This window comes from Carassius gibelio, chromosome A2, assembly GCF_023724105.1.
Source record: "Carassius gibelio isolate Cgi1373 ecotype wild population from Czech Republic chromosome A2, carGib1.2-hapl.c, whole genome shotgun sequence".
In the NCBI taxonomy this organism is placed as follows: Eukaryota; Metazoa; Chordata; class Actinopteri; order Cypriniformes; family Cyprinidae; genus Carassius; species Carassius gibelio.
Window position 1 is genome coordinate 19137375 of NC_068372.1, and position 25294 is coordinate 19162668.

The 25294-nt window shown below is 37.6% G+C and overlaps 1 protein-coding gene across 6 annotated transcripts in view; it reads right to left on the reverse strand.

Annotated features, from left to right (window-relative positions):
* The window catches only part of LOC128029868 (catenin delta-2-like), a 54787-nt gene that overhangs the window by 3123 nt on the left and 26370 nt on the right, over positions 1-25294 (reverse strand). For 4 of the 6 annotated variants that reach the window (XM_052617424.1, XM_052617421.1, XM_052617419.1 and 1 more), the window contains 12 exons: positions 16970-17102; positions 16317-16530; positions 13877-14060; positions 11806-11923; positions 8161-8346; positions 6760-6954; positions 6077-6227; positions 5005-5227; positions 3242-3326; positions 2846-2972; positions 480-611; positions 56-132 (listed from right to left, as the gene is read on the reverse strand). In XM_052617424.1, the coding sequence (XP_052473384.1) occupies positions 56-132; positions 480-611; positions 2846-2972; positions 3242-3326; positions 5005-5227; positions 6077-6227; positions 6760-6954; positions 8161-8346; positions 11806-11923; positions 13877-14060; positions 16317-16530; positions 16970-17102 (1825 nt within the window). The remainder of the gene's footprint in view (positions 1-55; positions 133-479; positions 612-2845; positions 2973-3241; positions 3327-5004; positions 5228-6076; positions 6228-6759; positions 6955-8160; positions 8347-11805; positions 11924-13876; positions 14061-16316; positions 16531-16969; positions 17103-25294) is intronic. The other 2 variants (XM_052617422.1, XM_052617420.1) reach the window with 1 other exon arrangement.

Genomic DNA, 25294 nt, shown 5'->3' on the forward strand with positions numbered 1-25294 from the left:
AAAATCTCAAGATAAGCTCCACATTCCAGCTTTGTGTGATATGTGGTGACCTCACCTGGTTATGCTTGATGTCATCACCGGGAGACATGTAAGCCCCTCTGAACAGTGTAGATGTCCCACTGGAGATTTGAGCTGCAGAGACAGTGAATTATACAGATTCTAAGAGGACTGGTAGGTACTTGGACTAGACATGAAACAGGTGTACAGATATACAGTATGAATTACAGTTCATGACTTTTGCAGAGGTAAGAGACTTCACACCAAGATGCAAAGGTGAGATATCAGACACTTTTCCATGGAATAAAGCTGTTACACTGTTACTTTTACTAATTACAACTCTCACGTTGTTTAGAGTTTTTAGTCGTTTATGGTATATTTGATGGTTTGTCTGGAAATCATTGTTGACTCTGTCACTCATTTGGCGGTGGTTATGTGGAAGCTTTAACTTTGCGCTGTAGGACTCCGAACTGTGGCCTTACCTGCCATGGCGTCTTTTCTGGAGGTGTGCTCACCCTTGTTTCCATGGTAACCAGAATTGGTTCCAGTTGACTCATATTCGGTCTTCCTCTCCTTCAAGCTCATCATTTCTCGGGGGGAGGTGGGTGCACTTGCTAAAAAACACAGCAAGTCAACCAATAATGAGTGGGGGGTGAAAACAGCCTGTTTGTCTTGGCACATTTGAAAGTGCAATAAGATCTCATTCCATCAAGGGACCTTTTATTTTAAATCAAAAACTCATTGACTGTAATGAAGCAATTCTCTTGTTTTCTTTTGAGGCAAACAAGTGTCAGTGCTCTACTCCTAATTGTTAAATGGAATTGGTCAGGTTAATTGATTGGTTTCGTCTGGGCTTCTTTCTTGTTCCTTACCAGTAATTGATTTCACTTTTCTTGTCAGTTTTGTTTTTTGGAAAAGCATTGGTCGGCTTAAATAACGCTGTCTATAAGATTTCTGTCAGGAAGTGAGATCCAAGTATTAATAGATAGATAAAAAAGTAGATATTATTAGAATAGTATCACTTAACAAAACCCTTTATAAAGGTGATTAACTAAATATTATATGAACAGATTACTGCATAGTTCATGCACATTGAAACTAAAAACATAAATCAAAGTTTAAATAAATGATTTCATATTATGTTTTAAACTTTAAATATAAACATTTGTTGGAGAGGATATTTGACAACACAAAATACTTTTTCACCTAGTTTAAAAAAAGCCTTTTAATAATTTCATTCTTTGTTTATTATTTCATTAATTTTCATATAACCCTGAATCAACAAACAGAACTAACAATTATTGCTAAATGTGTTACTGAATCATATAATAACTTAATTGATAATATTGATAGTTCATCGTCTAGTTGACTACGTCTTGTATTATTATTATTATTTTTTTTTTTTTTTTTGTGCACAAACTACTAGGTACTACTAAATATTGTAGAAACATAATTTTGTGTAAAGTTGCTTTGTAACGATTTGTTTTGTAAAAAGCGCTATACAAATAAACTTGAATTGAATTGAATATAGTTTTAAAGTTGAACAAGGGCAAGGGTAAAACAATTACATTTTTAAATAGAAGGCTACTGAAAAGTATCAAAATATAATAATGATAAAGAAGTTAACTGTTTTAATGTGACCTACATTAAAAAAAAAGGAAAATCTAATTTAATTCAAACCCTGGGATATACAAGTGAAGTGCCCACAGTTGAAAAAATACCCAATAACTTCCTCAGTAGTTCAAGAAAATATTATTTTACAACAAAGCATTTCATTATACCAGAAAGAGATACTTAAGTGTCATCATTTGATTATCTGGAAGTTAATGAATCAGCTGTTGAGGACGGATTCTGTGTTTTTGCTCTTTTCAGCATGACTTTGTCTACCCTTGAAGGCGATCTTAATTGCAAATTTATTTATTTTCATTTTCCAGAGAAATTATAAGTTGGACAATTAAAAGGTGTGAGATTTCTTTTTTAGGATAGTTCCCCACCACACCCTCCCAAGGTGAAGGTAAAATAAATATGCCCCCTCTTTGTTCCATGATATGTAGGACAGGTTGCCCCTAGACTACATGTGAATAAGCATAATGATAATTCTGAATAAAGATTTATTACAGACTGGAGATGATGTAGCACTATTAATGCAAACATAAAATGAATTCAAACTCACAATCCACTAAAATAAACTGTCTGAAACAAAACTAGAGAACAGACAGTGCCTGCTGTCTGATGAAGCGTGTTAATTAAGCAGAACAATCTCTTCTGTAGCACTGTGTAATTATGGTGCCCTGTCTGACAGTACAGTACTGTATTCTCCATCCTGCTGCCATCAGTTGGAAATGTACAAATATCAGGAAGTACCCTGATCTTGACATCTGTGCTCTATGATCACATAACGGCATTTTTTTTTTCTTCCATTAATGTACTATTTTAGGATTAGTCATTATGAATGACAAGTTAGCAAATTCTCCAACAAGCGACTAGTTGATGAATGGGTCAACTTGTTTTAGATGCTTTAATTAGTGCACTCTCTGGCAAATGTCACATCTTTTTTGAGTGCTTTGAGTATTGTGGTTAGTAAATAGTTCACTGTGTTTCAAGACCCTGGTGTTCTGTTCCATCCTGATGCTCATCTGAAACAGTTCTATAATACAGACTGATTAGTTCACTAGGTGTTCATGCAATCCACTGACTACGTGATTTTGAAAAGAAATAGTTTTGATCAAGTACTTTTTTATTCCCCTAATCTACTCCTGAGGAGATGAAGATGTTGATAATAGAGTGCAAAGGAAATGTCAATGATATTGCTTGTTGTCAAAATGGAGGAAAGTGCAGCGGCTCTCACCTGATCGATTATTGGGCGAGGTCCGCACAGGAGAGATAGATGGAGTGCGAGAGGAGGAATAAGGTCGTTGTCTGTCTCTCTCAATTGTCGATGAAGAGCCAACAAAGTGATACTGAGAATAACCATCCTGTCATAAAAATAAGAGGAGCATGATCATCTGTTCATCCTGAAACTCCACTCATTAAGACCTTCTGGTAACAAGTATATGACAGACACAGAAAGATTTTCATGCATTTGAAACTGAAAAAACTAAAGGGTCAGCATGGCCAGTAAGCACCTGTTGGTAGATGCACCACTTGGCAGTAAAAAGCCTCTAACTTCATTGATGCCCATTTCAAACTATATAGGTGCAAATGCTATAGATGTGAGAATAGTGTGGTCTTCTCAGTTTATTACCTTTTTATAGAGGCTTCGCAAATCTCTGTACTGCCACATGCTGTTGAGAACCTGAGACGCTGCTTTCACCACCTTCGGTGTGTGTCTGTAGGGAAACATAGAAGAGAAAATGAATATAACCCATAGCCCTATCTGCAATAATATAATATAAGCAATATAAGTGAATGTTCGGTTTCTAATCCATTTCTGGGGCTGCTAATATAATGGATGGCTTCATAATTTTTTTGCAAGAGTGCAAACTAAATAAAACCCTGTGGTCCAATACAGAAACTTTATATAAAGTAATTTCTTGGCTATATAAACAGTGTTGGTAGACGTGGACTATAAATATCTCAGTAAAGATTCATTTTAGTTCAGCTCAATTTGTCCACAGATTTCTCTAATAGTGATAAATTCTAAATTCTAACAAAATAAGCTCTAACAGGAACAATAAATATTATAATATCTATAGCAAATGCTACGGAGATGAGTTGGTTTATTTATACTACTCTACTGTTCAAAAATTGTTCTGAAACAAGTATTTTATGCTCACCATGGCTGCATTTATTTTATAAAAAATACAGTAAACTGTAATATTCTGAAATACTACAATAATTTTAAATAACAGTTTTCAATTTTAATATATTTTGTAATTTATTCATGTGATAGAAAAGCCATTAAACCCAGTCTTCAGTGTCAAATGATCCTTCAGAAATCATTCTAGTAAATCTTAATATATTTTTTTCAGGATACTTTGATAAAGAAAATCAGAAATATAATATATAATATAATTATTACTGACCCTTAACCTTTGAACACTAGTGTTTACCATAAAAAATTGAAGGGGTCATATGAAAGTGCTAAAAAGTACATTATTTTGTGTATTTAGTGTAAATGTTTATGTGGTTTAAGGTTTAAAGAAAACACATTATTTCCACATACTGTACATTACTGTTTCTCCTCTATGCCCTGCCTTTCTGAAAAATGTCGATTTTTACGAAGGTCATCGTTCTGATTGGCCAGCTATCCAGTGCATTATGATTGGTCGAATACCTCAAGCATGTGACGGAAATGTTACACCCCTTACCATGCTGTTACCATACAGCAACAATACTACAGTGAGAATCAAAGTTACGCCTTCTTTCTTTGCATGAATTTTTGGGCAGTGTTATGCAAATCTTCCCACACAGTGACATAGACATGTGGGGGCGTGTTTAAACAAGGCATTTTACGAGGGCGTGAATGAGTCTTAACTTTTATAAAGAATACCTCTTTGGGTTTGAGACTTTAGTGTATGCAACTTTAGGGATCTTATTTATTCACGAACAGCTTGTAACACTTGAAATTGCATCATATGAGCCCTTTGAATAAAAAATAAAAAAATCCACTAAAAATAAACATTGTCTTGTAATACGCTTAAAGATAACTGATCCAGTGCAATAGCTCACAAATGCTAGCTCACAGAGCTACTAGACTTCCGTCCATCCTAATATCTCTTAAAAGGAAATCTGACTTCATTCAAGGCAAATGCTTGCTTTTCTAATGTAGTCTTGCAATATAACTGCTAAAGTGGAATTTAATTGCTTAAGTAGTTTTTAATTCTTAATGACAAAGAATAAGAGATGTACTGAATGAAGGGTTCAGCATGTCCTCTTCCGTTATAAAACAAAAAAAAAAAATACTTTCAACTTAAATAGGCCTAATTCAATGGGATCTAACAGGGTAGAATTTGTCTACACAGTCTAATTGGTTGTTATTATGTTACAGAATACTAAGATACTTACTTGTCTCCTTTGCTGCGGGCAATGCCGATGAGTTTCTCAATGCCGCCTGCATCACGGAGAGCCTTGGTGTTCTCCATGTTCTTGGTGATGACTTCATGCAGAGCGCAGCAGATCGCTGTGATGGTGTCATCGGACATGCTCTTGCTGGTGCCGCCGGTGCCAGTACTGTTGTTATTGTTGCCCCCCGGTAGACGATGGACCAGATCCCTCATGGCATACTTGCCTGTTGGTTGCGTGAACGAGATAAACCAAAAAGAAAAGTCAGAGAGGAGGTGTGACAACCAGAGGCCTTTTCAGAGATGAAGATTTTGTCGGCATGCAGAGCTCTTTAAAAAGTGTGCTGAAGCTCAAGGCTGCAACAACTGCAGAACTGAAAGAGCCAAAGCGTCCGATACACCCACATCACTACCCAGCAGCTTTATTACACTTAACGTGACCAAGAAAAGACCCATTCCCACCAGGCAGCTAATTCTCTCTGCAATGACCTGTGCTACACAACTGCTTTCAACCGTGATGAATTGAAGTTACATGAAAGAAAGGTTCCCATGAGCACTTGCAGCTCTGACCGCTTCATAACTGATTTCCTTAAATAATAAAGGACATCCGAACAGCTATATCTGAAATGAGCCCGCAGGATCAGTATTCCAAGAGCGCTGCCGTCTCGACATTTGTACAGTTTTATGCCGCTCCTCTTGCCCTATATTCCAAAAGAAATGCACGCGCCTTCAAACTCACGCAGGGCCAAGACCAGACTGAAAGAGTGCGAGCTGTTGCCATGGAGACAAGCGGGTCCATCAGAATACACAAACTATTAAAAAGATCAATAGTCTGTTAGTGTCGTGAGCAGCCTTTCAAACAATGCCACCTCGCCTCACTGCAATACCTGACGAGAAATGCTACACAGATGCCCTCGCTGATACACTCATAACAAATACACACGCTCACAGATCTTGAAAGGCCTCTGCCATACAAGTAATTTAAGGGTACACGTACCTCTGCGGCATTCGGCTCTGCTGGAGTCAAAGAGAAAATGTTAGTTTGAGGCGAACATACTTCTGTGTCCCAAACCTACCTATGAGCTCCTTGTTTCTGACATCAAGGGCCATGTTTCGGAGAGCTGTGGCCACAGCGCACACGACCCGGTCATTGTCTATTCTCAGCAACTCCACCAGAATGGGCAGTCCTTTCTCTTTCCGAACTGCTGCACGGATGTACACCGACCACTACAGGCACAGGAAATGGACACAAGTGTCCCACAAAATGATGATCAACACATCAACTGAGCAGAAACAAAGACACTGGAGATTTTGATGTCAAGACAGCATGAAATGTGAATTTAGATAATTGCACTGCTGTTTGTTTCACATTTCTGTAAACAATGAGCAGAAAATGAAGACAACAGAAGATTCTTAAGTGCAAAATTGCTCAATTTGACACGGAATATCGGAGTTAACATCTACACTTTCAAGACTTCTTCTGAGAATTCAGCTCTCTACGTGGTATCCATTTGAAGATGTAAGTTTGAACCCATCAGCTATCTTACACTGGTTGTGTACACTCGAAAGACTTTGTTCTCAATATAAAGTACACTATGCTCTCCAAGTTTGTGTTAGAAATCTGTTTGCTGTTTGTAGAACTCCATGACCTTGACAGATATAACTGAAGTATGAATGTGTATTTGTGCCAGTCATAATGGTGATGGGTGCCAGAGCCAGTTTGTTTGGTTCGTGGCTCTTTGGGTGCAGGGCTACTCACAGGTTTTAAGGTGGGGCCTACCTTCCAGCTACCTGCTGCCAGGTTCTGTAGAGCCCCAGCTGCTCCTTCCAGCGTGTCCGGGTTGGAGCACTCAGACAGTAGAGTGAGGTACGGTTTTACGATGGATGGGTGCCACAGCATCTGCAGTCCCTTCGGAGGGTCACTAGAGTCTGGAAAAGGCCCAACACCATCCCACTGAAAGCAGAGAAAGAGTGAGGGTTATTACACAGTGTAACTATTAAGAAAAGAATCATTCACAAATACATTCCACAAAGTAGATGTTTATCCTTCATTAAATATAGATTGATTTCGTTTATTTTCTATATATTTTCGCTGGTTTTGCAACCTTTTTAGCAATATAAGTGATACTTAACCCTGAATTCTGTGGTTTTGCAAGCAATAATAGTTCAAAAGAAATGGAAATCTTTTATGGCATTATAAATGTCTTTGCTGTCACTTTTGATCAATTTAATACAACTTTGCGGAATAAAAGTATAAATTACATTTAAAAAAACTAAAACTTTCTGATCCCAAACTTCTGAGCAGTAGTCTATGTTTATTTTTTTCAACAATAAACTAAATATCAGCAAAAATTATGCCACTGCTGTATGGCTTAAATTGCTAGATACCGTTGAGATGGGACTGGCCAAAAATCACAATTTAAAGTGGACGGAGGGGGTTTCACAACAAAAAACATGGGATTTGTGCCAATGTGTAATGGGTCACCAAACTATACCCTATTCATGAAAAGTGCCAGATGCTATTTCAATTTTGGCCACTTTTATTAATAAGCACAGAGCAGAGCCATCAGGAAATGATGGTGAGGAGAGGGGGAAACAGGAGCCAGACTAGAACTTGCCAGCTTGAGCACAACAGCTTAATGTGGCATGTACACTGATGATCATATCATAGCACGGAATGATTATTTATATACTATAGTATTTAAATGGCACTCCAAGGTAATTTAAAGAATCCCATAATATTTATTGGAAATAACATGGCTTTTTTTTGCTGCGAATTGAAATATTTGAAGATAAAGTTCACTAGTTGTTTAGGATACATAGTAATTAAAAAGACAGGGAAAACTCAACCGTCACACAGCCAGATGTGCATTTGCATCCTTGTTAAAGGAACAGATGACTCACAGACTATTTAGTAATTTAAAAGCCACAATGCAAAGTAATGCCACCTTTTACCTCTCTATTCATGCCATGCAAATGCTAAACAAACACTCCCGATGCCCTTATCTTCATCTGTTTTCAGAAACTAAATGAAATCAGCCTGGAAAATACGTAATTATCCACTGGAGGAGGACGAGTGACGACACAGGCGACCCGCACTCGAATACTGCTAAGTGATGCTAATTGCCAGCAGCTGCAGGGATAAAAAACCCCGGCCCACCTGATCGTGGCTCTTCTTTTTCTTTTTCTTCTTGCCCCAGCAGCCGGAGCTCTCTGCATCCTTCCCACTGGCATCGGTGCACAGAACCCCGTCCAGCTCCTCCGATCCCATCTGCTGCCCCTGAGACGTCTCTGCAGCCAACCTGTACGACAGGTTCCGCAGGATGCACACGCAATTCTCAATGGTCTAGAAGAATGCGTGTTTGATGTGAAAAGGTTGGGGGAAAACAAGTTTTCAGATTACAAAATTGCAAAACATGGAAACTCTTAAAAAGGGAGACAAATGGGAATTCACAGGAACACACCTCCAGAAGTTTGACTCAGTAAATGTCACAATGTCTTTTTGTATTTGCGAGACAATCTGTCCTCTTTGGGAAGGCTGTGCAATATTGTGCTCTGAACTCTTAATAGTCTCTTGTTAGATTAGTCCTCTGGACAGACTCCAGTGGAGAGCTGGAGAACTAATCCTATTGTGATGAGCAGCGAGGCAGGAAAAACAAAGAGGACGACTTTGATCTTGTAAATGCTTTCAGGGGGATTAAAGTGTGACGCTCTTTTTTTCCACCTCATTCAAACTTGTTCTCGCAAAGTATTATGCCAGTAACAGAAACCCCTGGAAAATCAAACAAAAACTCAATAACGAGAGGTGTGTCACTGCATGACTTTATCTGTGTAATTACCATAAAGTTCTCTTTAATGCGACCGCAGCTATGAGCAGTTGTTTTTTACAACATTGTTGGTGGTCAAAGCAGAGGAGCCAAAACAACAGTGTTTACGTTTACACGCACACTTTTTGGTTCAATCGGACTGAATCCATTACGATTGATGAGTCTGATTGTAATGTTTACATGAATGCTAAATAAAGTGATCGGGTTGATGTGCGGGTTTATATGTCACAAGCTACAAATCTGAATAGATTTTTTGACGTGCACACTGCTCAAATAGTGAAAGTGAAAAGTGAAAGGGACATAGATAATATAGAGTTTCTCACCGTTTGCACATAATAACCACTCTCCTACACGGCTTCTTTATTTGTTTTAATATTTACCCATTTATGGGTAAATATATAAACCACTTTGTGCTGTGCTGCTCATATTTAGCATGCAAAAAAGAAAAAGCCCCTCCCCACGCCCAAAACGGGTTGCATGAGGAGGAGTCTCCAAAACAAGGTTGTCCTGCTTGCTTCACAGTTGCCGAGTGAAAGGAGAGTTTTATAATGACAGGACATGCATTTATACAAGAGCCGCTTGTTCTGTGAGTCATATTTATGCGTCATTGCACATGTGCAGTCCTTTCAGTTTCGTGGTTCAATCCGATCAAATGTTTTCATGCACGCTTCTCATATTAGAAGATTGAAGAAAGATAGATAGAAGAAATTTCATTCGGATCGAGCTCAACCAGATCAATTAAGGTGTTTATATGAAAGTTTTTCAGTCCGATTGAGCCGTCAATCCGATTACAAACGGATTATTTGGGTGCATGTAAAAGTAGCCACTGTCTGTCTGATACAATGTCTATCGTCCCTGCTGAACGAATTCAATAAAATACTGGTTTGGACCAGTTTTACAGCATCCAAGATGTTTAATCTAGATTTAGATGAGAAATGCTAAGGATCTCTTCTTTGGAGCACAAATGAAAATATTTTGAAGAATGCTGGGAACCAAACAGTTGACAGTGGCCACTGTCTTCCACAGTAACCAACATTCTTTAAAAGATCTTCTTTTGTGTTGTGCTGAAGAAAGACATCCCTTTAAAACTGTTATTTCTGCATGTAAACCTGCTTGACTATTGAAGATAAAATCAGCATGAAATACCTACTGATCAATGTGTACTGTATAGAAAAATCAACTGTAGCTTGTTTTAATTTATATAAACAACAGAGCATCCATCCTCCTGACAATGAAAATGTGTACTATAAAATTGATATGTATGTTCAGTACTGTGCAAACATCTTTGGCCACAAGTAATTTCACCAATAAAAAATGGTTGTAAGTCAGTTATTTCTATGTTTTGCTGTAATGTGTCAGTATTAAATATCTGCTTACATTTCCAAACATAATTTTTTGCCATTACATGTAATAATCCAGTGATATTTTTGTTTGCACGAGGAGTCTATATATATATTTTTTTTTTATGAGGGCTGGTAATTTAACACGTTAATTAGATTAATTAATTATAGAGAAAAATAACGTGACCAAATTATTGACACATTTAACGCAATTGCCCCGCCCCAGACCTACAGTATGTGTATCATCTGCCATTTCATACAGTCAGTTGATGACTAATTTGAGGCTGAGCAACAACTTACTGCATAATGGAGCCTAGAGAATCCCTAAAATTGTCAAAATGCCCTTGATTGAAATTTTGTCTCATATTTACATCACATAGTTAAGAAATATCACAGGAGAAGTCGGCTAAGTGCAATATCACATGAACCATTTGGTGCGTTGAACCATTGGCCATAGTCGCGTTGGATTTGAAGTGGCGCTGCACAGACTGATCGGTGTATAACATCAAAGTACCACGAGAGCGATTCAAAAACACAAGGAGTCGTCTGCTCACTAAGCTCTTGCGGTGCTTTAAAGTCACACACCGATCGGTCTGATGGTGATAATCCTCTTCAAGCCTAACGATTCAATGAGCCATTCATAAAGAACCATTTACTTCACTCCCGAATAAATCAGCCATTTGAACGAATCAAACGAATGAATAAATGACACTACTACTTAATCATTAAGACATTGCTAGCACACAGTGGCAGTTTTAGTTTACTGTATTATTTAGAGTACCATTCCATTGAAGAAACTATTTTCAAAGTAACAATAATAAAATCAAGAAAATAAATTATTAAAGTTATAGTACACCCAACCAAAAATGACAATGACAATCATTTACTCACATGGTCCCAAAAGTTATACATTTTATCAAATAAAAATTTCTTGCTGAACCTACTTTTTGTAATCTCTGTTTGATGCTTTGCACAACAATGACTTTAAATGATCTTTTCAGAGTAATTTCTCCAAATTTGATGTGCGATTAGATTAATTAATCACCACATCATGTAATTAATTAGATAAAAAAATTAATCTCTTACCAGCCCCAGTATATATATATATATATATATATATATATATATATTAAATGAAAGTTATAGAGTAAACTGTCTGTTAGTTTGTTTATATTGTTCAACAACAATATAGTAGTTCTGACCACACAACTATGAGATGTTGTTCATTGGAACTGTGGTTTTGGGAAACTCTAAATAGCTGAATTACACTGGTAACTTACAATCATAGATGGCTAACAATACTTTTGCTACATGCACACCTGAATGAGACTGATTTTTAGTGTTATGCGCAATATTCATCATACTGTGATTGAATGGACTGTGGGTGGTCCGTGGGCATGCCGTCTGAGACTAAGTCGGTCTAGACATGGTTTTTTTCAGCAGAACTGGCTTTTTCAGCTGAGGAGTTTTTGTGTATTGTGTCTTCAATCTCATCTAACATTTAGCAGTGGAGAAGTGCTTTAGTGCTGTACTGAAAATGGTTGGGGAACAAAAACTGCACAACTAAACCTGCCAGAATTCTCAGTGGTGTTGAATGCAAACACTACGGTAGAAAGGCAGAGTAGGGAAAGGTCAAACCTTGCTGTCGATCTCACTGGTTCCCAGAGCTGTCTGGATGACATAGAGCAGTGCATCAGTCAGCCCCTCACACTCTCTCATCCTGCGGCGGGCCTCTTCTCCGGCTGAGCTCACATTCCTGTACAGAACGAATTCACACACACATTCACACGCATGTTGTATTATTGACTCTACTGATTACGTTTTTGGCAGCTCTGAGCTTCTAAATCAATACTCAACTAACCAAAGGGCATGTCTTCAACATCAATAAGCTGTTCATGGAAATGAGAAGTAACTGACTCTCCCCCCGTCCCCCAAGTTCTTTTCAAACAGGGCATTGTTTGGATAGCAGTGTTTTTATTCTCTTCAAGAAGCCAACATTGCAGTAGAAGAAGTTTTTTTTTTTTTTTTTACGTTGAAAAAATTCCAAACATCAGCTTTATGAACCACCAGCAACATGCCTCAAAGCAACAAGCTTAGAATCCCAAGAGCTGGAGCCTCAGGAGACCTGAATTGGGAAGTCTGATCAGGGCCTTATTTGAATGTGCCTGTGAAAAATCAAAGACCACATCCTGTCGTCTCTCTCTCTCTCTCATACTCTCCAAGAAGCTTCTAAGAGATCTGTGTGTCTCAGGCAGCTGCAGGTGGTGTGGGAACTGTGTCCAGCCATTAAATATTCAATCAGACTTCTAGTTCCTCAGCCATCCATGAAGAGGATTAATTATCACGCTGGGCGTATAGGGAGCTTAGTCCAGCCATCCAAGAGTGACTCAGCACTTTCTACAATCCTGCTGCTTCAAACCTAAATGCTGATGTGAAGGGGGGAGAGAGGATAATATGTGCATATAGCATGTGCTATAAATGTGAAGTGCTGCTAATATCAAAATGAGTTTTTAAGTAAAACGTTTCTGGGCTCCGAAAGTATCTGCAGATTTTTTGATGGTTCCGGAGAGCTCCTAATAGCTCCATAATTCACTCCATAAATTTAGTCAGCAAAAACTAGAAACTAGAAATGATATTAAGATGACTCAATATCAGCAGCATTACAATGGAAAAGCTTGTATGTGCGATCATTGATTATGCATGATGCATCAACATTCATCATAGATAAAAATGACAAAGCCACAACATACAGCATTAAACAGTCTTTTTAGACTGCACATAGTGGACTACCCCGATACATAAACATCTGACAATGTGCCAAAGGTTCTCCCATGCCTGTGTTGTGCCAAATCCAACCCCATCCAAACCTTTGGACTCTAAAGTGTAGCTGTTTTTAATGCCTCAGTGCATCAAAAAGTCAGGTTCATCATGCCCATATTTTGTTCTATTTAATCAAAATATATGTGGACGTTGTGTGTTTGTGTGTGTGTGTGTGAGTGTGTGTGTGTGTGTGTGTGTGTGTGTGTGAGAGAGAGATAATGAATAGAACAGCTTAAGGAATAGGCACCATAATTCCTTTGGGTCCAAATGAGATTTGGGCAATGGGAAGGTTTTGGCATGCCATCAGGTCCACGATCACAGTGCCTAATACTATTCGAGAGCTACAGAATCCTATTGTTGAACCGTCCAGGAATACTGGGCAGAATATAATCCTACTAAAGTGGCAGAACGAGCTCCATCACAAAGTGCACAGAGTCTGAGACCAGCCAAATTCATCAAATGCAACTGAATCTATTTATTCAGATCAATTAACTTAAGTTAAGGGCTCCTGGAAAAACCTCAAAGCTCATTCACAAATGTGTTTGGTTGAAACACAGAAGCAGAGAGCCATTATCCAGGGGTGTACTTTTGCCCGTTGAGACCCCAATATATCCTGACATCTCAGAAGGCGCACAAATTCATCATATCATGTCGCTTTGAAATGCGAAAAACTCTGATGCATTAACATAATATTTGCATAATTCTTACTTGAATAATCATCTAATAAAACAATGAATTGCTTCAAGGTGGTGATTAAGCCTCTTAAATGCAACAACAGAAACTACAGGTCCTTCAAAGTGATGCTTTGTCTGTCCATAAATGTGAATGAACGATGAAAATCAACAGATGATGAATAAAAACTTGCATTGACATTAATTAGGAGCTGTACCTGAGGCATCCGGTAGCATTGCGCAGCACCTGTGAGGAATGCAGGTGCAGCTTGTGGTCGTCCTGGTGGGGCGAGGTGTCCCAGCCCGAGTGAGGAATAATGACTGTGTTGGTCAGCACTGCCAGAGCATCCTGAATTATGGGCATCTTCAGAGCATCACATGAGGACAAGTTCCACAGCACACCTGTACACACGAAAGCAACAGCTATGAACCAAAAAATGTCTGAGTGAAGAATACACACACATACAAACGACAATTTCCCTTCTTCACCTTAAGTTTTTGCTGTTCACAAAAATATATAATTAAAAACAATGATTGCAGCAGGCTACAAACGTGCCTTTGAATATTGCATGAGGTCTTGGTCAAGAGCCCTCAAAGGATACACTTTCCAAAGCTTCACTACTGTGTCCTCATCAGCTCTTATTATGAACATTTGAGGGTATGATCCAAGCCATATCACAATCACTGTGTCTCATTTTGCATGCTATTAAAAATAGTACGTTATAAATATTTCATCTCTTTCACGAGACCCCTACAGCTCTGATTTACTGAACAAGGGAGCGATTTTGCATGTTCCTCCTCCCTGTTGCTAGCAGGGTATAAAACTCTGTCCCAGCGAATTGCATCTTATCTTGTTTGTTAAATATAACTTCCAGTCCTAAACAGTATGGTGCATCCCACATTATATAGTAGTATGATTGTGTGAATGGAGTAATTTACAGTAATTTTCAGTGGAATCAATTACAGTTTGAATAATATATTAAAATAGTTATTTTGAAATTAAATTTTGTATTATTTTACATTTTAATATTATTTCACAATATTATAATTTTACTGTATTTTTGATCAAACAAGAGACTTTCAAAAACATCGTAAACTGACTCCAAACTTTTGAACAGTAGCATGTGTTTGTTTCAAAATGTTCACTGCTGTGTTGCAACACAAACAGCTTAGTATGTATTGCTGTTATATTGCTTACATTTTTTATTACATTTCTTTACAAAAGCATGAAACAGTCTCCCTGGAGTATACAAGGAATAGCTTTTGTAGGTCCTTCTTCTGTGCTGCTAGCAGGGTGTACAGCTCTGCTCCAGCCAATTGAATCTTATCTTAATCTTATCTCCTATCCTATCTTGTTTGTAAAACATCAAATAGTTTCTGTTTTTATGCAACCACCTGCAGAACGAAGAGTTCTGAGCTCAAATTCGGGCCCCAGCAGGCACAACAGGCCCATGTCTGGCTTCAGCAATCGGCAGGTGACTGGGATGTTGCGTGAGGGGGGTCGCTTATGGACTGACAATAGGACTCTTTGTCTTCTATTTTGAACCACTCTCTAAATTACATGTTAATTATCTTTGAAAAAGCATAAATGGCTTCTCGCCACTTTCTGAATGTTTCAGCTAAAGTGAATACAAGCACAGAGACATGGAGCTGTAATAAGCAGGTGCCATTCAGATTCGCTCTGCCTGTATTTCATTTGAAACATTTCAGATGTTTCTCCGAGCTCTGGATTCAGGAGGATGGTGATTTTTCAACTGATGGACATGTAGATTACTCACCAGGCTGAAACACAAGGGAGCCGCAGCATTCTATTGAAGAGTCTCCCAACGATTCAGCATCTGACATTTATGAAATTCCCCAAAAAAGCAAATTGCCACCCAATCTCTCAGGAATATTTCTATAAGGGATTTAGAAGAGCCTTTGTCTTTTGTCAACACATTAAGACTCATTATACACAGGTCCCTAAAGAGGCTACGCCAAGCACTAGTATTATCCTTAATTATTATAACCCTAACAAATCAGGAGATCATTAACAAATCATTTAATGGGTAGTGGGGTCTACCGTAACAAGCGGATGATTCTAGGAGAACTGATTAACAAATTGTGCCCAATTACACAGAAGCCAGAGATAGTGACAGAAAGGTCACATACAATGTATTTGTATGCTGAACTTGCAACAAATGTCGGTGAGAGAAGAAATAAAGATACAGCACATTCAAAGTTGGGGGACAGGCTCCGCATCCTAATCAGCCATGAAAAGTTTTGTTCACATTTTGTTTTAATCATTTTTACAGTAAAATCTCACTGGTACAACATCCCTTTCCATATAACTACATACTTGAGATGTTGGGATCTAATCAAATCTAATCTAATCTAATACACCTAAAATCTATATATAGAAAAATCTATATATAGAGATCTTGGAGCAGAAAGCAAGTTTGTTTCTGACTTGAATGCACTGCGTATCATTATAACGCATGTACGACTCAGAGGTATATGTTTTCTAGATGCACTTGAAGGCAGAGGAAGTTCTGCAGCATTTTCTCTTTCAGTGTGGACAAACAAATGACTTCTCACCAGTATCCAGTCACGCCAGAGAACAAAGGAGAAGGAACGAAAATGAATGAGATTGAAATGTGCTTAAAGTGTCCTGATCACCTGTAAGCAGTTCTCTGATCTCCACGTCTGTCGTCTTGCGCAGGAGCCGCACAAGTGCAGGGATCCCACCGCAGTTCTTCAGGGCGATCTTGTTGTCGTCGTTGGCCTTGCCGTAAACCAGGTTCCTGAGTGCGCCGCAGGCACTCCTGTGCACATCTGTCATACGGTGATCCAGCAAGTCCACCAGCAGCTGGATCCCACCCTGCCTCCGTATCTGATATTCATCAGGAACAAAATACATTTGGAAAAATTTGTTAAAATGTTATTTCAAATTGCAATAATATCTCACATTATTATTATAATTTTTTTCGTATTTTGGATCAAACACATTAATAAATAAACTCATTGTAAATTACTTTGGATTAAAGCATCTGCTAAATGACTAAATGTAAATGTAAATAAATGCAGCCGTGTGAGCATTAGAGATTCCTTTAAAAACATGAAAAAAATCTCCAGTGTTTTTTTATTTAGCAGTTTGGGACACCAGTTGAAAACCACTGAGCTAGAATGACACCACACCAGCACTAATTAGCTTGAATTAATGAAAATTCAAATGAACCTGAAATCATGATCCTCCCTGCAAGGATTTATTAGAACAGTCTATGTAGATTCGAAGGTACATAATGCATCTGATGTTGGTATGCAGGTGTTACCTCTGATTTGATCTTGTTGTCTCCGAAGCACAAGTGCTGGAGGTAGGCAGCAGCATTGGACTGTACTGAAGGAAACTGGTGCTGCAACATTTGGATGACCTCCGGCAGTTCAGGATCCCTCCAGCCAAATTCCCTGAAGATGCACATATACACACAAAAGTGAATATAGAGAAGTTTTGACATGAATACTATAACATTAAAAAAGCATTTTTGTGAAGGTATCTGTAGTAACAGCATATTTCTTTTAGATGGTGTGTAAATATATTTAAAATCATTCTCCTCTCTGAAGCTCTGAATGTTTTTCTTCTCAATTAATTCAACTGAATGCTGCATACTATAACTTTCTGCCAACATCTGTGATCTCCCACCGTTAAATGCACAACTTTTCTCCTTTGAAAATAGTGAAGTAATACTAATTACAGTACCATAGAAACGAATGCAACTAGACAAAAACAAATTAACCTCAAAAAAATCATGCATGACAGTGCTGGTAAGGAGAGATTAATAAAATACGCATAAGAAACAAAGTTTTCACAGCCACCACACGTCAGCGATCATTTTTACATTTCTGATTTTGATGCTTTTACTGCAGAAGAACGTTAGATCTCAGCTAACGTATACAGACAATAAAATCCTCCCTGAAATGTCGGCCTTATCACTGGTATCAGTGACAGCTGTGCTAATGCCTGGAGCAGTCCTAAGGTGCCTGGAACCCCACAGGAGAAGATCTGCATTTCCTAAACCCCTGAGTCCTGCGACTCTATCGTCAGAATATCAGTACCAACACAGTGATTTAAGAAGTAGCAAAAGCAAATTCAACATACTATCCTGAAGTCTGCTGTGAAAACACACATGTAGGCAAGAGAGGAGAACATTGTGTTTGACATTCATGTCTTTTTCTCCCTACCTTTTTCAGACTACCAAACACTGTCTCTAAACTACCACCATATCACAGGCTGTCAAACAGGAGGAATCGATTCAAATAATAAGACCTAATATGAAAAAGAATGGGGTGGTAATGATAGACAGAGAGCACAAGGAAGGAGGGAAAACAAGAAAGGAAATATAAGATATGGAGGCAGAGAGAAAATGCAATGCTTGCTAAAAAACAACGTGATGTACAAACATCTCTGGGTAAGAGTCACCATGGGAAACATCTATTATATCATGTCCCATTTCTCTCTAGCACACCCAGTAAACCTGAGAGGGCAATTGCAGTCAGGAAAAGAAGAATGGGATCCATTGGGGAAAGGTCAAACTGGAGATAATCCTGAGATTGGGTACTTGGTTTTCACTTGCTGTATCTTTGTTGCTTTTTTATCATTGTTTAACCTTGAGAAATGAATGCTTGTTTAAATCACATCTCTCTAAGCTGCTATGTTGAGGGCTTTACCCCTCAACATAGCACAAAATAGAGAACCAAATCCATTACAGACGGTAGGAAATGCCCAGCGGCCCATAAAACGTCAGGGCAAACTCTCCAATGCATTAGGCTTTCATAAATCACAGGAGTGGGCTAATTGGTAATATTTGCGTTAATCAGTAATTAAAGCGTAACACAAAAATGGCCATAAAATGTTTGAAGTTTATAAGGCAATCAATTTGGTGCTGTCACATAAGCAAATTCTAGGTTAATTAGTGTAAATACATTTTTGACAGAAAATCTAAAATGACTCCGTTAATTAACGTGTGCTCCAAAATGAAATTATTCACTCAATGTTTACCTCGTGTAATTATAGACGGCAGCTCAGCATAAAGCATTGCCCCAATGCTTTACCAGCTTCTGAGTTCATCAAGAAGGGATGTTTGTGTTTAGCAAAGCAGAAACGTACATATTAGAGACACATTGTTATTTACTCTGCATATTTATGCTCCATCAGTCAAAACAGTTTCAAGTGTAGAATTACCTGCTGAGTCTCTGAGCAACACATAGTTTGTTTTCAGAATGTATCACTGTTTTAAATTAATTGTTTAAGAGAATAACTAATGATGAAAATAGTCATTTTTGATTCGACTGCATTATTCACAATTTTTAAGCGTGTCATTTTGGACTAAAATGTCAGTTGCTCCAGTTATTTTAATGGTAAAAATCAGTCTGTTATGCTGCTTGATGTTGTAAATTGGTATTTGCTATCATAATGTTTTAATTATTATGGCAAACATAAACATGCTGGTTTGCAGCGCAAATAGCTTAACCATTCTGCATTCACAACTGCATTTTGTGAATCTTCTAGTTATTAACCTATTGAAAGTCTTGCACGCTCACAGAAAATACGAAAAGGCGAAAACACCTTTCCATTTTCAAGTGAGACGGTTGTGTCACTGAAGATTTTTTACAGGAAAGTGGAAAATACTTCAATTACCAAGGCTCCCGAAGAAGTGGACAGTCACAGTTGTGCTCTACATCCATAAATAACGCAGCATCACAGCATGAATGTATGCATACATACATAATGAGGAATAAATGTTAGTAACGGTTTAAATGTGGTTTATTCGATATCTGCTGCTCTAGAAACCACCTATATCATTTATGATTAAAGTCAGAATAGAAATGGCACCCTGCTCGTCCTCTTCATTCCCAGCAGGCCAGTCCTACAAAGACACACACATATGCAGAGTGCAAGCTGCTGCAGCCTGGTGACACTCCCTCCTCTCTGTCAGGTCTGTCACTGGCAGCCAAATCCTTAACCTCCCCATTACCACAATTAATGCCCGGGTGAGGCCACTCCCCCCAGCACAGCTCCAGTCACTGTGACAGCCCGCTAAAGCAGGGATGAACCAACCATTAATCACAGAACACGAATAATCAAACGTCTGCTCAGATCCCAGGCCTGCAAAGAATCTCATCCCTTGCCAGAGCTGGAGATGGATTTGGCTGGGAAATGACTCATTCACGCTACAGAGGACAGAGAGCTCTTTCGTTTTGTGCACGCCCAGACTTGTGATTTCGCCCCTCAAGGTCTGATACGGAGAGATGCTGTGGGTGGGTGGCTGGTCTACTTATAAATGTGTCCCTTAACCTTCACCTGCAGGATCCACCCCCTCATCAGCACAATTAAACTAGGGGCTGACCTTCATTTGAACAGTCAGAAATGAGAGAGGCTCTGTTCCCAAACAGAGTGAGTGTGCTGTCTATGTAGGCAGTATTTCAAGATAAGAAATTAAATAAACTTATATTTCATTCAATACTGAAAAATGCACAGTATTTGTGTATTATTAAAGATCATCACACCAAAGAGTAAAACTCATCTACATCCTTGTTGTGTTTATCCTCGCTTTGTAAATTTATAATAGATAAAGATTGAAAGAGTTGCTTGTGGTGGTGACGCTGGAGTCAAGTGACCGTGGTGCAGTTCATTTATAACCTTACTTTGGCTAAATATATTTAGGATTTACATTTTTTAAATGTTGCATTCATTTGCAAAGATTTTCTTGATGAATAAAACGTGTAAGAATCATACACTTTTGTTGGTCACAGAGCTTATTTTCTGAAATAACACTAAACCCACGGAAGCCATTGAATTATTGGGAAAGCAGAATAATGCAAACTGCTGGTTTGGCCTACAAAATTATGTTATCCCTAACACTGCACTAAATTCTATTGAAAACAATTGTTGAGATGCTGCCTAAAGAGTGTGTTCCAAATTATAATGTTCTACAACAACTACAATGCTGCCTGTATATGTGACAAAGCAGCTCACTAGGGTTTAGGAACAAGGCTAGAAGAAACGATTGGGTCTTGTGTCCATAGCTTTATAAAAGGTTTGCTAGGCATGCAGCTTGAAAATCCTTCAGCGGAGGGTGTCTCGCTGGATTGAGACAAACTCTCTTGTTTGTGACAAGTATTTTTTTTTTATTTGGGATTTTGTTCTGGTTCAGTCAGGTGAGCCTATCTTTCATTCTCATAGAAGACATTAACACCACAAAACCCAGCTTCATGTTTCAGCACAACAGCCAAAATAACCCACAGGGACCGAAGAAGAAGAGGATAAGCCTGTCCACGACCACTAAATGTTGCATGGCATAAAAAACAGCCAAATAAAAGCATCATTAATTATGCATTCAGGATGCTTGACTGAGCATGATTATTAGAAATAGAGCTAATGGACTGATATTTTGAACAGAATGCAGCAGAGATAAATCTAATAGAGTCTTTATGTGAGATACACACTGATCCTCCTCAAAAAGTACAGGTCAGTTTATTGGTCAGTTTATTTGTGTGCAGCTAAAGTGCAGCTAAATCGCCAATATTTATTCAACTAATTCTATATAAAAACAGTTTCAGTGATTTGTTATGATCTTAAAGTGTTATTTCATGCACATATATTTAAAAATAATATATATTGTATCAGCCAATATTGGATATTTATCAAGGTTGCTATTATAATATTTAATTTATATGTAACACTGCAAGATAGTAGCAATTCACTATGATTGTCAACAGTATGCTTTTCATGATTTAAAGATAGATATTGATATAAGATGACAATTGTTTTCATGTTATGAAAACTGATAACTGATAAATGAATAATATTATAAATGTACACTACTATGTAAGCCTACCATTTAATTAGTAAATATAGGCATCACAACATTATAATGTCAAATTAGCATAAACGTACACAACTCATAGAAACAGCAACCTTAATAAATATCCCATCTTAGCTATACCATATATTATATGTATTGACATGCACAACCGAGATAACCGAGCTTTGTGTTTTACAATTTATTTTACAATTAATTAACAGTAGTTTTTGTCTCATTTCCATAGTCACTGAAACATTTTTTTAAATAAACAACTTTCATCATCATGTATTTTCAGCAGTGATTTCACTGACAAGGACAACACTTTGCACAATTAGTCAGTTCTCTTTCATTTCTTGCTCATAGATAGAAGTGGCATTGCTAAGTGCCACATGTTCTAAGTGTGTGCAGCTCCAACAAAACTACCACGCTACAGGCCTGTTTGTATGTCATACAACTAGCTTCTGGCATCACGGCGAGATGAATAGAGAACTTACACATGCTGAACAGAGTAAATAAGACCAGTCACCAGCCCATGTAATCGCTCCAGCCCTAGCTTGTGGCTTAGCTGCTGAAGCGTGCAGACTGTTAAAACAAACACTCTAATGAGCATAGAGCTCCTCTGTCCTCTCGGCTTGCTCCCTGGCTTTCCTGTTCAAACACGAGCAGAGCGCTGAATAAGCGGCACACACATGAAACATGCACTTCATGCACTTCCATTCTGGTGCATGCTTTTGTCTGAAAGAAATGGGAAAATGACTGCTGGAACAACAACATGTGACAGCTCAATCAAAGACTGTGCACATACAAGATAGATTAGACAAGAATTGTGGATTCATGGATAAAGGAAATTCCTTTTTTCTATTCCACCTTAAAGAGATAGTCATGAAAATTCTCTCATAATCCACTTACAATCATGCTGTTCCAAACCTGTATGATTTTCTTTTTTCTGTGGAACATAAAAAGAGACATTTTAAGAATGTTTTAACAGTTTTTGTTCCTGCCATAAAAGTCTGTAGGATCCAAAATGACTTTAGATCCCTTTAATGTTTATTTTATGGACAAAAAACACTAAGCCATTTTTCAAAATATATTTAGTGCTCATAGAATAAAGTAATACAGGTTTGAAATAACATGAAGGTGTGCTCACAGAATAAAGTACGTAATACAGGAAGAAAATCTTTAACAATTTCCATCTCTGGCTTGCACAGCAATAGTGGTCTAACCAATGGTGTTAGGAGTTGCATTCTGCTTGTCTGAGCAATAGAAGATGGGGAATTGTATGGGAAACATATTTGACAACAGTATTTGTTTAGAAACTCTGATTATTGTTGTTAGTGCCACAAGAATGTACATTTCACCTTTACAGTAACCATGAAATTGAACATTATTTTTAATTTTAAAGTGCACATGACTTTAAAATCTTCTAATCAAACATTTATTTGCTTTAGAAAAAAACCTCTTCTCTGAAGATAGACAGCAACCCTCCCTTCCAGCCACCTAAGATTGCAGCAATTAGAAAATGACAATTCCTGATTGACACAATCAAGTCCCAGACTAGACTCTTTTCTCATTCAAGAACATGTTTTATTTGGATATATGTCACAATAGAGAAGAAAATATTATTTGCAATTTCTTTTTCATGCCAAACTTAACACAATTTTTGAGTTTAATGCATTGGCATTTATTTGATTAGCATCCTTATTTGGTCATCCTGAACACACCTGTCAACCAATCAGAGTTAAGGGATAAGCTTAGGGCACTGGACAACATTTCTATATCAAAGGTTAGGTTATATTGCTTCAGGACCAACATAATATGTTCTACTTCTGTAAATCATGCTGTGGGGGGCAATGAACCACCAGGGAGTTTGAGATTACAGGTGACTAATTCTGACAGCTCTCACCCTACAGTAAACTGAACATCTAATACACTGTTTTGACAGCTGTAAGAGAAACTAGGGAATCAAAGAGCTGCTAACGGTCACATAAATATGATTTGGGCAGCGAGGAACAGTGAGCTCTAACAGGGTGTGAAGGTGTGACCCATGGTTGACCCCCGCTTTAGGAAATAGTGGTCAGTAGTTTTGTGGATTCAGCACACACATGCTTGAATGGTCCTGAGAGGCGGCTTGAACTGTTTGAAATGAGAGAGGTCAGGAAATGTCTTTGTGACGTTCAGTGACCATTTCATCACCAGCCACCTACTCAGAGCAGAGATCAGAAAATCAGCACTGCACCTCTCAGCATTAGACTATATTAATGCTTCCACATTACAGAATGGGCAAATGCTTCCGACATTTTTCAACAAAACAGCACATAAATTGTATTTGGGCTAATAAATTCTCACATCTCACATTCTTATATTAACAGCATAATTCTGGAACCAAAAGAGTTCTGTTGAATCACAGACAAGCATATGGCTTGTAATGGTGGTATATACGTCTTGTCAGTAATATTTTGATGAATGCAGAGGATCATAAACCTTTGGTAAATGATGCTACACATTATATTAGTTATAATACATATGTGCATCATTTACAATGGTAACCACAGATACTATCTATCTATCTATCTATCTATCTATCTATCTATCTATCTATCTATCTATCTATCTATCTATCTATCTATCTATCTATCTATCTATCTATCTATCTATCTATCTATCTAAGTTGATTATGCTTACACAAAATACAATAAAAACAGTACCAATGTGAATCATTACAATTTAAAATAATGCTTTAAAATATTTTTTAAATATATTTTAGCATTGTATTTATTCCAGCAATGGCACAGCTGACTTTTCTTGTCTTTAGTGTCTCATGACACTTATACTCAGAAAATATCTCAGAAATAATACTAATTTGGTTCGCAAGAAACTATTCTTATTATAAACGATGATGGAAACATTTGTGCTGATTAATATTTTTGTGATACTTTTTTTTGGCTTAGAAAGCTCAAAAGAAATGAAAAGAATACATTGAAATTAGTTTTTTTACTCACTTTCTTAAATTGAATGCATCCTTGCTTAAAGTATAACTTTTCTTTCAGAAAAATGTATATATTTCACAAAAAAATTATATATTTATATAAAAGGTTTATATTGTGTCTTTCCTTGTTTTAATCATTTAATTTTCAGTGTTATGCCAATTCTGTCTAATGACTCATTTGACAGATTCTTTATTATAGTAACAATAATTAAAGCAACTATTTTGACAGAAACTGTGGTTACCATGGTAAAAGTCTAGTTTCACTTAATACACTTTAAAAGTACACCCCAAACTAACCTCCAAATTAAAATATTGTTTGTAGCCAATAAAATGATTCCACTATGGAAAATATGGTACACAACAACAAAATCATGGCTGTTGCTTGCATTGAAAGTAAGACGATGGTGTTAAATAAAGTATTAAAAATGATAATAAGCATGCTTTAACATAAAATGATAACAAAACAACGAATAACACAACTGGAGAGACTCACATGCACACACACACACACACACACACACAATGTGATGCTTTGCAGGAATGAAAAAATTCTGGTCACCTATGTAGTACCACTCCTCCTAGAAAAACCAACACAGATCTGAACATCTGCTCTTCATGTAACTATGACTAATTTCTCCATTAATCTGATCAATCAAAAATGACTTCGGACTTGACCACAAATTAACTTTTCTGTGGATGAACGAAAGGCTACTGCTCTTCTTGTAAACAGAATGCGGAAATGTTGGAAGGAAACATTAAAAACATTTTCTGACATATTCTGCAAAGCAAAGCTTGTCTCAACACAGTCA